This window comes from Gobio gobio, assembly GCF_949357685.1.
Source record: "Gobio gobio genome assembly, chromosome: 10".
Lineage (NCBI taxonomy): Eukaryota > Metazoa > Chordata > Actinopteri > Cypriniformes > Gobionidae > Gobio > Gobio gobio.
In genome coordinates this window covers 52,579,845-52,593,890 of record NC_137116.1, presented here as the reverse complement: position 1 = coordinate 52,593,890, position 14,046 = coordinate 52,579,845, and the positions used below count along the sequence as shown (strand labels likewise).

At 37.5% G+C, this 14,046-nt stretch overlaps 2 protein-coding genes across 5 annotated transcripts in view; both read left to right on the top strand.

Moving 5' to 3' along the window:
• Positions 1–4,122, top strand: part of otud5a (OTU deubiquitinase 5a) — a 55,120-nt gene extending 50,998 nt beyond the window's left edge. For 2 of the 4 annotated variants that reach the window (XM_079827000.1, XM_079827001.1), the window contains exons 8-9: positions 2,515–2,631; positions 3,586–4,122. In XM_079827000.1, the coding sequence (XP_079683126.1) occupies positions 2,515–2,631; positions 3,586–3,707 (239 nt within the window). In that variant the 3' untranslated portion in view covers positions 3,708–4,122. The remainder of the gene's footprint in view (positions 1–2,514; positions 2,632–3,585) is intronic. The other 2 variants (XM_079827002.1, XM_079827003.1) reach the window with 1 other exon arrangement.
• A 3,653-nt stretch (positions 4,123–7,775) lies between these two features.
• pim2 (Pim-2 proto-oncogene, serine/threonine kinase) lies at positions 7,776–13,239 on the top strand. The gene is made up of 7 exons (XM_079826545.1): positions 7,776–8,032; positions 8,227–8,327; positions 8,410–8,460; positions 9,291–9,505; positions 9,584–9,753; positions 9,833–10,009; positions 11,786–13,239. Exons 1-7 carry the CDS (start codon positions 7,969–7,971, stop codon positions 11,932–11,934), a joined length of 927 nt encoding a protein of 308 aa, XP_079682671.1. The 5' UTR covers positions 7,776–7,968; the 3' UTR covers positions 11,935–13,239.
• Positions 13,240–14,046: the final 807 nt, after the last annotated feature.

The following is a 14,046-nucleotide window of genomic DNA, read 5'->3' as shown; positions in this document are numbered from 1 at the left end:
TAAAATAAGAAATTATATTGCGCAAAATTTGTTGGGGTTGACAAGATTTTTTGACAAGTCTCTAATATATGGTGAAATATTTTTACAATTTAAAAATTTAAGTTTAAAACAAATAATAATGTATTCCCATGATTGCAATTACTCTTCAGTCACATGATCCTTCAGAAATCACTCTAATATGATGATTGCTGCTCAAAAATCTTTGATGAATAGAACGTTTTTTTAATTTGAAATATAAATCTACTTTAAGATTATAAATGTCTTGTCACTTTTGCATCAATTTATTGCATCCTTGCTTAAAGGGTTAGTTCACCCAAAAATGAGAATAATGTCATTTATTCCTCACCCTCATGTCGTTCCACACCCGCAAGACCTCCGTTCATCTTTGAAATCCGATGGCTCAGTGACGCCTGCATAGCCAGCAATGACATTTACTCTCTCAAGATCCATTAATGTACTAAAAACATATTTAAATCAGTTCATGTGAGTACAGTGGTTCAATATTAATATTGTAAAGTGACAAGAATATTTTTGGTGCCCCAAAAGAAACTAAATAACGACTTACATAGTGATGATCGATTTCAAAACACGGTTTGGTGCGCGATTTCAGCAGTTTGGTGGTTTGACACTCGATCCGAATCATGATTCAATACGCTGATTCATATCGCTCCGAACATGATTCAATACGCTGATTCATATCGCTCCGAACATGATTCAATACGCTGATTCATATCGCTCCGAACATGATTCAATACGCTGATTCATATCGCTCCGAACATGATTCAATATGCTGATTCATATTGCTCCGAACATGATTCGATATACTGATTCATATCGCTCCAAATCATGATTTAAACTCACTGATTCATAACGCTCCGAATCATGATTCAACTCACTGATTCATATCGCTCCGATCATGATTCGATACGCTTATTCATATCGCTCCGAACATGATTCAATACGCTGATTCATATCGCTCCGAACATGATTCAATACGCTGATTCATATCGCTCCGAACATGATTCAATACGCTGATTCATATCGCTCCGAACATGATTCGATATACTGATTCATATCGCTCCAAATCATGATTTAAACTCACTGATTCATAACGCTCCGAATCATGATTCAACTCACTGATTCATATCACTCCGAACATGATTCGATACGCTTATTCATATCGCTCCGAACATGATTCAATACGCTGATTCATATCGCTCCGAACATGATTCGATATGCTGATTCATAACGCTCCGAATCATGATTCAACTCACTGATTCATAACGCTCCGAATCATGATTCAACTCACTGATTCATAACGCTCCGAGTCATTCGATACGCTGATTCATAACAGTCCGAATCATGATTCGATATGCTGATCCATAACGCTCCGAATTTTGATTCAACTCACTGATTCATAATGCTCAGAATCATGATTCGATACACTGATTCATAACACTCCGAATCATGATTCGATACACTGATTCATAACACTCCGAATCATGATTCAACATGCTGATTCATAACGCTCCAAATCATGATTCAACACACTGATTCATAACGCTCCGAGTCATTCGATACACTGATTCATAACACTCCGAATCATGATTCAACTCACTGATTCATAACGCTCAGAGTCATGATTCGATACACTGATTCATAACGCTCCGAGTCATGATTCGATACGCTGATTCATAACGCTCTGAATCATGATTCAACTCACTGATTCATATCGCTCCGAACATGATTCGATATGCTGATTCATAACGCTCCAAATCATGATTCAACTCACTGATTCATATCGCTCCGAACATGATTCGATATGCTGATTCGATACGCTCCAAAGCTTCATGAAGCAGTGTTTTGAAAACGGTTATCACTATAGAAGTCGTTATTTCGTTTTTTTGGCGCACCAAAGATATTCTCATCGCTTTATAATATTAATATTGAGCCACTGTACTCACATGAACTGATTTAAATATGTTTTTGGTACATTAATGGATCTTGAGAGAGGAAATGTCATTGCCGGCTATGCAGGCGTCACGGAGCCATCGGATTTCAACACAAATATCTTCATTTGTGTTCTGAAGATGAACAGAGGTTCGGGTGAACTCATTTTTGGGTGAACTAACCCTTTAATAAAAGTATAAAAAAAAATGTAACTAACCCAAGATTTTTGAATGGTAGTGTATATAAACATAAACATAAAAATATATGAAATATTAATATCAAAACAGCATTACAGCAACTATTGTGGTACTGTGTAACAATAATGCAAATAAAATGAGAACTATCATTAAGAACAATGGTAACTAAAGCATCAAAGATGCATTACAGTAATACAAATGTGCGGCTAAACGATTGAATAAAAATAAGTTCACAATGCAATCATTTTGTGGGGTAAAATGTTTCCGTCTTTTTGTGAAATTCACTCAAAACCACTTTGCAGGGGAAGCCACACAGATAGAAACTCTTTCAAATTAAAGATTTCCTGCGTTCCGTCTCGCTGTTCAGGTCCCAGTAACCAGGCTTGCGTTGGACCAGACAGACCCACCTCGTCTTCTCTGGTGTCTCTGTATCCAGCGCTGGGCTATCGGGCCATTATGCAAGAGATGTCCCCTACTGCTTTCGGTGAGGAAGAGGAATCATGCTTGCCAACTCGTCTCGCTGTCCTGCCTGATTCAGTATGAAAGAATCTAGGGCTCAGGAATGCTCATGTTAATCACGGCGCTCGCCCGCCTTCCTCATGCATCTCACACGGCTTCAACCTGTGATGTGATCCATGTGATTCAGCTGCGAAACGCACCCAGGACTCAGCGTGCACGGTTATTATGTGCCGTTAAACACACTTGATTGTAGCGGAGTATCGGCACACCCCAGCCACTGTTGACAGCGGCTTTGTTTCGGCTAAGAACTTAAGAAGGTGCAAATAGGGAGTGAATGTTTTTCACAAATTGAACTCTAGTAATGGATCAGTCTACAAAAGCCTGGCCACACCTATTATTGCTGGTTTGCACATTTAGGAGTAATAATAAAGGCATCAAAACAATTCAAGACATCCTTTTTATGAAGTTCCAATGTATGTTGGACACCTTTTCACAGCGTCATCAATATCGTAAATCCTGCAACGTTTTTTGTATTATCATTTTTAAAAATATATATGTACATTTATAACACTAATACTTTGTATTTTAGTACTTTTGCATCAAATTACAATCAAAAAGTTACCGCTGCTGTGAGGGTGTTTAGTAATGGCGTCTACGGGAGTGATGGTAAAAATGAACATATTTCTCTCTTTTCGCTGCCGTTATCAATCTCGCTCTATTTTTTCCCTCTTTTTGAAAGTTGTGGCGTTTTTCTTTTGCTATGCGAGCAAATGGGCACACAAAAAAAATATTTAATGTATTCTCTCATTCACAGCTACAATATTTAACCCAACTATGACGACTTCCGCTCTGAGAAACCCGGAAATGTGAAAAGGGTCTATTGAAATAAATACATTTTACATTTGTAAAGAAATGTAGACACGAAAGTCACGACTTGTAAGTGTGTATAATATGTTTTGTTGCTCTCGTTTTGCAATAGGCCTAACAGACTGGGAAGACGATGAGATATTGGCGTCCGTCTTGGCCGTTTCACAACAGGAATACCTCGATAGCATGAAGAAAAACGCCACGCATAGAGAACCTTCTCCTGATGGCAGTTGATAAAGGAGGGTCGAGGCACGGTCTGCAACCGAAGCAGGAGGCAGATACACGGGGATCAAACCAATCATGCAGTTCACACTGTCCTTCCTTTCCTTCACCCATCCATCCATCAGTCCATCACTGGCCTCAGCCATCCAGCAGTAATGGCCCATTGTTGTGATACTCGCCTAACCACTCCTTTTCTTTCTCATCATCATCATCATCATCATCATCATCATCATCATTGGACTTCTGTAGGTGCATGTGAAAATAAACATGACTGATATCATTATTGAATACACGGGGGAAATTAAAAAGTTATTGAAAAAAGTCATACTTAATAATTGATTAATATAACCTTGTTTTATTTTCTTGTTTGGGATGAAAATGCTCTTTTTTTTTCTTGGAATAAAAAAAGAACTTTCTGAAGAAATGTGCTTCATTGTTGGCGTCCTTTTTGTGACATTTCACTAACATCATTTATGTTTCTCGTGAACTTATGGATTATGCATAATTACTTGCACAACTAACTTCAACTATTTTTTTGGGAATTGGAGCAGATGGTGCAGTAGAACTATTTGAATACTGTTTAAAACATCCGAGGACGCACCATATGATGTTGGATGAGAGAATGACAGCACACTCATGTTCTGATGCATCACTGTCATTCTGAAATATGAAAAGACTGGTAACACTTTACAATAAGGTTACATTAGTTAACATGAACTAGCCATGAACAACACATCTGTTCAGCATTAGTTCCTCTTTGTTAACGTTAGTTCATAAAAATCCAGCTGTTGATGTTAGTTCACAGTGCATTAACTAATGTTAACGACAGTAACTAAGTACATTTACTTGAGTACTTAAGTACACTTTTTGTGTATCTATCTGTACTGAAGTATTATTTTTTCTGGAAGACTTTTACTTCACTACATTTGAAAGACAAATATCGTACTTTTCACTCCACTACATTTCTATCAAGGTCATTGAAGTCAGTAATAACTTTGAAGTTCAACGATTTCCCAGCATTTTTTGAACACTGATCAGCTGATTGCAAAATGGACGACAGTTCCTCGGCACAGTGCGCACACCATTGGCTACACTTAGAAAGTTTAGGTTTTCTGAAAAGTTTGGTTTTAAACGTTTGCCTAAAATGAACCATATCACAGCTTTCAAAAACTCGCCGTCCAACCTGCGGAAGAATATGGAGGTGTGCTTGAAATGGAAATTGTGAATTTTTTTTATTTTATTTTTTTATCTGAAGTTTCAGTATTGCAGTGTTAATTTTGTTGACGAATAAAAAAAAAAATCACAGACGAAAACGAGACGACAACTAAATAATACCAGTTTTGAATGACAAAAACTATTAAAATTTCTATTGAAATGTCCCTCAACAAATAAAAACGAAACGAAAATGTTAGGGAGGGACGATTTGGGGAGAGATCCAGTCCGAACTGATGTGACCAATACACACAAAATAATGTCAAAATGTCAGTTTTGGCAAGTATTAAGAACATTTACAAAGTTGATTTGGGAGAATATCAGATGTGTATCCGTGTATTGGATCAGTGCATTCGGCCTTAAAGTGACACACTGTAAAAAAAAGAAAAGTTGACATAACTTAAAATTGTAGCGTTTTTGAGTTTACTCAACTTTTACACAAAGTAGTTCACTCAACTCAGTTAACTGAGTAAGGTCACATGTCTCCCAATTTAAGATATTTTGTTCAGCTGATTGAGTTTTTATCGTTTTTTTTATTTTGTGTTTTTTATGTCACCATCATGGTGATCAGTGTTTTCTTTAGTTGGGCAGTTTTGATGACTTTTTAATATTAGTGTTTCTCTGGCTGCTGAATAAGAATATAACCATTGTGTAGTGGTTTAATTCACTGATTTAATGACTGAGTTTAATATGAGCTATATACTTTTATTGTGATTCTAGAAAATATCCAGTACAATTTTAATCAGAAAAGCTGAATAAGGTTTAAAACCAATTTTGACCTCCTGTGAGATTTACTCCCACTGACATCAAGAATCAGCCTATGAATCTCAACAATGGTATCATGCTTCATGCCGCAATGCATTCTGGGAGCCATGGATGAGTTTTGCATGATGTACCCAGAATGCATTGTTAACTTGTTGCAACTTGTATGCTTGTTAACTTGCAATTACAAATCGAATTTACAATTAATACTAGGTTGGTCCAACAATTGTTGAACCAACTTCTTTTCACTGGTTAAGCCAACTGTTTTGCATTTATTTGTCCACATAATCATTAGCCTACATTTTTGTGTGTTGGATTTTTTTTTACATTGCAGCAGCTTTGTAACTTTTAAACAAGTATTGAAATGAGTTCAAGATAGTCGTATGCTAGCATGTTGGATGGAGCATCACACAACCATGATGGCACAGCGTGTGCATTCATACAACAATAAAATAATGCGTTGACATAAAAAAGTAACTTTACTTTGATACTTAAGTACTTTTAAAAACAAGTACTTCTGTACTTTTACTTCCGTAAAAATCAGTTTGTACAACTTTCACGTAACAGAGTAATATTTGACCAGTGGTACTTTTAATTTTACTTGTGTACTTTGTCCACCTCTGATGCATTAGTAAATGTTGAAATTAACAAAGATAAATAAATGCTTTATAAGTGCAGTTCATTATTAGTTCATGTTAACTAATGAACCTTACTGTAAAGTGTTACCCAAATACTTTTATAAGACGAAATATAACAGTCACTATAGTGTCTTAGATTTATGTGAGTTTGTCCTTTTTGACCTCCACAAATCTGTGGAAAATTGTTTTATTAAAGAGTGTGTGTGTGTGTGTGTGTGTGTGTGTGTGTGTGTGTGTGTGTGTGTGTGTGTGTGTGTGTGTGTGTGTGTGTGTGTGTGTGTGTGTGTGTGTGTGTGTGTGTGTGTGTGTGTGTGTGTGTGTGTGTGTGTGTGTGTGTGTGTGTGTGTGTGTGTGTGTGTGTGTGTGTGTGTGTGTGTGTGTGTGTGTGTGTGTGTGTGTGTGTGTGTGTGTGTGTGTGTGTGTGTGTGTGTGTGTGTGTGTGTGTGTGTGTGTGTGTGTGTGTGTGTGTGTGTGTGTGTGTGTGTGTGTATTTGACTGGAAGTGTGTGTGGAAGGGTCTTTCATGCATGCAACTTTAGTGCAATGCTGAAATCTGCCAGTCCAGAGTCTCAAAGGATCGCAAGGACATTAAAGTCTGGTAAGTCGGGTCTTGACATCTGCGTAAAGTATTGCCAATCACTATCATTTATCTATTAAAGGTTCCGTTTTTTTTTTTTTATATCATCATGGAGGTGAAACCACATAAGGTTTCGTAAATAGCTGATATGGGACTGCCCCACATGCACAGCATGAGTCATGATTGCCTGCAAACTGGTCTAAGATCATCCATATATGTCTGCAAATGTTTGTTTTCCTAAATGACTAACTTCAACTACACTATATAGTATCTACTTTTTTTATTACTAGTAAGTAATTCAATAGTGACTAGCATGTTTTTCCACTTCACTAGTGGCTAAGCTATTCATAAATTATACAAGTGTGTATTATTTTGATGCCCAATGTCAAGAAACCGAATTCTGATGTTCAGATTCACGTGCAAAATGAATGCATTTTTTTTCTCTTGCAACTATTCGTTTAGTACTAGTAGCATTTATTTATTATTAGTATCTATTTCAGTTTAATGAGACACTCACTTGGTCTTACTGCTTTTTAAATGTCTATATATCTACTCAGAATAGTTGTTATGTTTATGTTATGTTTTTTATTTAAAATGCAACTAGTAAAAGTTGGTATGCCTGCATTAATGCATGGGTGAATTCAAAATGTACGCCTTAAAAAACTAAACTAAAATGTATTTCTGTCATCGCGCGCTCTTTCTCTCGGTTCGTTGGACAAAATGGGAGGTGGCGATTCTTAGAATTCTCTCCACCGCTCATTAATATGCGTTCATTTAAAAGTTTCAGCGCTGTGATTGGCTGTCGGTTCAAAACACTCAAGCGTGGTAGGCGGGTTCGTTAGAGTGGGCGTGTTTACACATGTAGACTTAAACATCAACAAACTGAGAGATTATATTCAGAGCCTGTGCGAGTGTTTGAAGGAAAGCTCCCGTTGACGCTTCACCGAAAACGGCGGAATTTGAATTGAAAACGGACAGTGACGAATCATAACAGATATGGATATGCACTGCTGAGGCGGCTCACGGCGACACCTGAAGATATCATTTGGCTATTTGTTTTAATTTTATTCTTATAAAAGCTGAAAATGTTGGATAAACGTATTGTTGACCTGCGTTTGGACCAGCTGGAAGAAGTGAAAGCGAAAAATGGTAAGTTCATTAATACCGAACAACCAAAAAAAAAATAACGATTTTTCTTGAATGGCAATATTTGAATTTATTTTAAAACTATTTTAAACTTACTCAACAATTAAAAAACAAACCCAGGTGCATAATTTAGAATAAAAGTAATTCATTAATTCCTAGTTATGTTGTTTCCTGAACATTATTGTGTTTATTTTCAGTTAAAGAGCACTTTGAGAAGCAGTATAAGATGGGAACCCTTTTGGGAAGCGGCGGGTTCGGTTCTGTGTTCACCGGACATCGCATTTCTGACGGACAACAGGTAAAAATGAGTGAAAATAATATCAAAATGTAATATTTTATTTGTAAAATAGTCGTCTAATTTACTTTTATTGTCATTTTAGGTCGCTATTAAACAAATATCCCGTGACAGAATTCAACAGTGGGCAAAACTGGTGAGTAATCTCTGTTTTTTTCCCCCTCCACCGATTATTATTAATAGTTTTATTTGTAAGGACCTTTAATACTAGACTACGTACCAAAAAAGTAAAAGAAATATGATTAACAGCGCCCTCTACTGTATTTTATTTTGGAACATCGTCTTAATACAGAAAGTGACGCATCCGTGACGTTTCGGATTTTTCTAAACACTAAAAAGGGAAACTAAGTGGGCTTTTCCCTAATGTGTCAGAACCAGTTTTAATAGACCTGATTAATTAGATATATTTGGTTTTCAAAGCAAAAAGTACATTTATAGTGTGCCCTGAAATTGTAGTTCCCCTTTTTAAAAATAACATTTATAACCTACACTGCAAAAAATGCTTTTCTTACTTAGTATTTTTGTCTTGTTTTCAGTCCAAATATCTAGAAATACTTACATTAAGAAGCATTTACTAGACAAGCAAAAGTTTTTGTCTTGTTTTGGGGGAAAATAACTCAAAATTAAGGGAGTTTTTGCTTAAAATAAGCTAAATAATCTGCCAATGGGGTAAGCAAAAATAATCTTGTTTTCTGTTTGAATTAAGATTATTTTGCTTACCCCATTGGCAGATTATTTAGCTTATTTTAAGCAAAAACTCACTTAATTTTGAGTTATTTTCCCCCAAAACAAGACAAAAACTTTTGCTTGTCTAGTAAATGCTTCTTAACGTAAGATTTTTTTAGATATTTGGACTGAAAACAAGACAAAAATACCAAGTAAGAAAAGCAGCTTTTGCAGTGCAGGGAGTTTACACCTATACACATAATAAACATAATAATGATGATTGTTTTTTAACTCTCACAGCCTGGTGAAGCAAACGCAGTCCCCATGGAGATCGCTCTCCTCCTGTGTCTGGGTGGAGGGTCGGTACCCGGTCACCGCGGGGTCATCCGGATGCTCGACTGGTTTGAGATGGCGGGTCAGGGATATCTCATTGTGTTTGAAAAGCCCCAACATTGCCAAGACCTGTTTGACTTCATCACTGAACGCGGGGCCCTGGATGAGCCCACGGCACAGAGGTGCGAAACGAGCACACAGTCTAATGACATTGAGCTCTAACGGTAAACTCCAATACTGATGAGACGGGTCTTTTTCAGGTTCCTCAAACAAGTCATCGAAGCCCTGCAGTTCTGCCACTCCAAGGGAATCGTGCATCGGGACATTAAAGATGAGAACATCCTTGTTGACACCCGCACCGGTGACATCAAAATCATCGACTTTGGTTCTGGAGCTCTACTGAAGGACTCCATTTACACTGACTTTGAAGGTAAGGCGGCTTTAGAGTGGTTACTGCGTATCATAACATGAATGTGGATCAGGTTTGAGTGACCCCTCTGTCTGTTTAGGTACCAGAGTCTACAGTCCTCCAGAGTGGATCCTCCACCAACGTTACAGCGCCCGTCCGCTCACTGTGTGGTCACTGGGCGTACTTCTGTTTGACATGGTGTGTGGAGACATTCCCTTTGAGCGGGACGCCGACATTGTACAAGCCTCTCCGAGTTTCATGAAACGCATCTCAAAAGGTGAGCCCTCAAACAAGATTAAATGCAAATCAACCCTATCTGTTTTCTTAAAGGGATAGTCCACCCAAAAATTAATATTTTAGCATCATTTACTCACCCTCAAACCTGTATGACTTCTGTGGAACACAAAATTTGATATTTTTAAAGGGATAGTTCCCTAAAAATGTAATTCCTAGCATCATTTACTCACCCTCATGACGTTTTAAATCTGTATGACTTCTGTGGAACGCAAAATTAGATATTTTAAAGGGATAGTCCACCCAAAAATGAATATTCTAGCATCATTTACTCATCCTCATGACGTTTCAAACCTGTATGACTTCTGTGGAACGCAAAATTTGATATTTTTAAAGGGATAGTTCCCTAAAAATGTAATTCCTAGCATCATTTACTCACCCTCATGACGTTTTAAATCTGTATGACTTCTGTGGAACGCAAAATTAGATATTTTAAAGGGATAGTCCACCCAAAAATGAATATTCTAGCATCATTTACTCATCCTCATGACGTTTTAAATCTGTATGACTTCTGTGGAACACAAAATTAGATATTTTAAAGGGATAGTCCACCCAAAAATGAATATTCTAGCATCATTTACTCATCCTCATGACGTTTTAAATCTGTATGACTTCTGTGGAACGCAAAATTAGATATTTTAAAAGGATAGTCCACCCAAAAATGAATATTCTAGCATCATTTACTCATCCTCATGACGTTTTAAATCTGTATGACTTCTGTGGAACACAAAATTAGATATTTTAAAGGGATAGTTCACCCAAAAATGAAACTCCTAGCATCATTTACTCACCCTCATGTCGTTTGAATCCTGTATGACTTCTGTGAAACGCAAAATTAGATATTTTAAAGGGATAGTCCACCCAAAAATGAATATTCTAGCATCATTTACTCACTCTCATGTCGTTTGAATCCTGTATGACTTCTGTGGAACACAAAATTAGATATTTTAAAAGGATAGTCCACCCAAAAATGAAATTCCTAGCATCATTTACTCATCCTCATGACGTTTTAAATCTGTATGACTTCTGTGGAACACAAAATTAGATATTTTAAAGGGATAGTCCACCCAAAAATTTATATTTTAGCATCATTTACTCATCCTCATGACGTTTTAAATCTGTATGACTTCTGTGGAACACAAAATTAGATATTTTAAAGGGATAGTCCACCCAAAAATTTATATTTTAGCATCATTTACTCACCCTCATGACGTTTTAAATCTGTATGACTTCTGTGAAACGCAAAATTAGATATTTTAAAGGGATAGTCCACCCAAAAATGAATATTCTAGCATCATTTACTCACTCTCATGTCGTTTGAATCCTGTATGACTTCTGTGGAACACAAAATTAGATATTTTAAAAGGATAGTCCACCCAAAAATGAAATTCCTAGCATCATTTACTCATCCTCATGTCGTTTCAATCCTGTATGACTTCTGTGGAACACAAAATTAGATATTTTAAAGGGATAGTTCCCACAAAAATACAAATTCTGTCAGTAATTACACACCCTCATGTCGTTTCAAACCCGTAAGGCTTTTTATTCACATATAAACATCCATCCACTCACACATCAGCTGTGGTAAACCGAAGATGAACGAAAGTCTTATGGGTTTGTAATGACAAGTGGGTGAGAAATGAACTATCCCTTTAAAGAAGCATTTTCGGTTCCCATTGACCGCCATTGCATTTGTACATAAACTATGTCTGGGTAAACAACTGCAGGTTTGCTCAATGTTTATTCTGTTTCATTTCAGAATGCCAGTCTCTGATTCGCTGGTGCCTTTCGTACAGTCCGGATGATCGGCCGAGTTTGGAGCAGATTTTGCAGCACCCTTGGATGACGGAGACCTCGGAGGACATCGGAGATTTGCAAGGGGAAAGCAATATTAAACCAAGCCTTTAAATCCTGAAGGACTTTGGACTCAGAAATGTCACACACACTGTTTCATTTTACACTGGACTTACTGAACCCCAGTCGCTGGCTTCTGGATTCTTCCTTATTTATTTTTGGTTTGTTTGGCTGCCTTCGACGTTCGTTTTGTTTCACATGGACTTGGGATCTGAGCTTCTAGAAGCCCTGGATTGATGCAGTTTTACTTTATGAGTGAATTCTCCCACGACTACAGCCATCGCAGCAACAGCGGGAAACGTTACTTTTCTTTATTTATTGCTGATTATTTATTTTTTTCAGCCACGTACTAATTTATTTTTGCACTCGGTGGTTCATGAAGTTTCAGAAGCAGCCAACTGTGTTCGTTTAGTTTGTCTGTTTGTGTTGTTTTAAGTTCTGGCTGACTTTAATGACAGTGTGAGGGACTTGCAGTCACTTAGCAGACTGCGATGATACCTGGTTTTACAGGTTTTTACTGTACAGTGATATTCTCTCCCTGTTCTAAGGGGTTTCAAAAACACTGGATCTGCTTTCCAGCCTTTTGATGGGAGTCCTGCCCTAACAATAATTGAGGCTCATGTGGATCTGTTCCCATTTATCATCACACACTCTTAAAGAAGGTGCGACAGAAGAGAAGAGGAGCATTCCTGTGGATCCTGTTTACTCTAAATGAACCAATTCACTAGACGGATTCCTCAGAGCCATTACCCAGGTGGCTTTTGGTTTCTGTCGGTATTGTTTGCGAAATACCTGGGCTGTGGCTTAAAGAATGTTGTCAGGACGCTTAGAGCTGAAAATACTCAGATATGTGTCGTTTTGTTGGAAGTTCCCAAAGGTCAAAAGTGTTCACTAATGTCATGAGGGCTTCAACCACTAACCCACTGTTGATGTTTACTAAAAAAAAAAAAGGGCCAAGTGAGCTTTTCCTAATTGTTTGATTTCATCATTCATACCAAAGAGATTAGCCTTACTGCTTTATGTGTGGCAAACAAATACATATTTGATTTTGGTTTGAAATGTGGACCAAAGTTTAGGTCCAAAACAGCCTTGCCATGTTCAAAGTGTTCAAAGACGATGACATTGAATGCATGTGAATTGGACCTCTCCTAACATAATGTGTAATGCATTCGGGGTGTATTTTTGATACAGTCAGTCATTTTTATGAAAAATAAAATCCTTGCCATTTTTGCTTGGGTTGGCGCAACAATTTTGCTGTAAATACTTGTGTATTGAACAATGTGCTGTGGCTGTCGTCACATGATGTTTAATTTATGAAATTCTTTAAATAAAAAATATAGATGTCAAATATCTGTATTTAAAGAAACATCTGTCTTGTCTTTTATATGGTTTTGCTCAAGCAAATGGAATTTAAAAGAGGAACTGACGCCACTTTAGTGGTTAGATCTAAATAGTGATCTAAATAGTTTTCTGCTCATACTTCAAATTCAGGAGATCAACAGGCCTCTCCGGTCAAACCATTCGGGTTAGTTATTCCCGGTAAGTGAAGGAGGAATGTATGTTGTTTACCATGTTCACACGTGTCAAACTCTGCCCCTGCTTTACTGTAAGGAAGGACTGAACCAACCTTTCCACGCTATTTGTTCTAAATCACCCGAAACTGACGGTATTTACCAGTAGACACCTGTTGATGTGGTCAATTACCTTTTTAAATGGGTGTTATTACATTTAATGAGTGAAACTTACTCTTTGAATCTCATTGGATCTTTATTTAGGAAAATATACGGCGATCAGGCATTACATTATGACCTAATATTGTGTTGGTCCCCCTTTTGCTGCCAAAACTGCCCTGACCCGTCGAGGCATGGACTCCACTCGACCCCTGAAGGTGTGCTGTGGTATCTGGTACCAAGATGTTAGCAGCAGATCCTTTAAGTCCTGTAAGTTGCAAGGTGGGGCCTTGTTTGTTCAGCACATCCCACAGATGCTCGATTGGATTGAGATCTGGGGAATTTGGAGGCCGAGTCAACACCTCAAACTCGTTGTTGTGCTCCTCAAACCATTCCTGAACTATTTTTGCTTTGTGGCGGCGCATTATCTGCTGAAAGAGCCACAGCCAGCAGGGAATACCGTTTCCATGAAAGGGTGTAGAAGGTCTGCAACAAT

Coding starts and splice junctions, on each gene's coding strand:
- pim2 (XM_079826545.1), top strand. CDS start 7,969: ATGTTGGATAAACGTATTGTTGACCTGCGTTTGGACCAGCTGGAAGAA. Junction 8,328..8,409: donor GCATTTCTGACGGACAACAG/GTAAAAATGAGT, acceptor TTGTCATTTTAG/GTCGCTATTAAACAAATATC. Junction 9,506..9,583: donor GATGAGCCCACGGCACAGAG/GTGCGAAACGAG, acceptor GGTCTTTTTCAG/GTTCCTCAAACAAGTCATCG.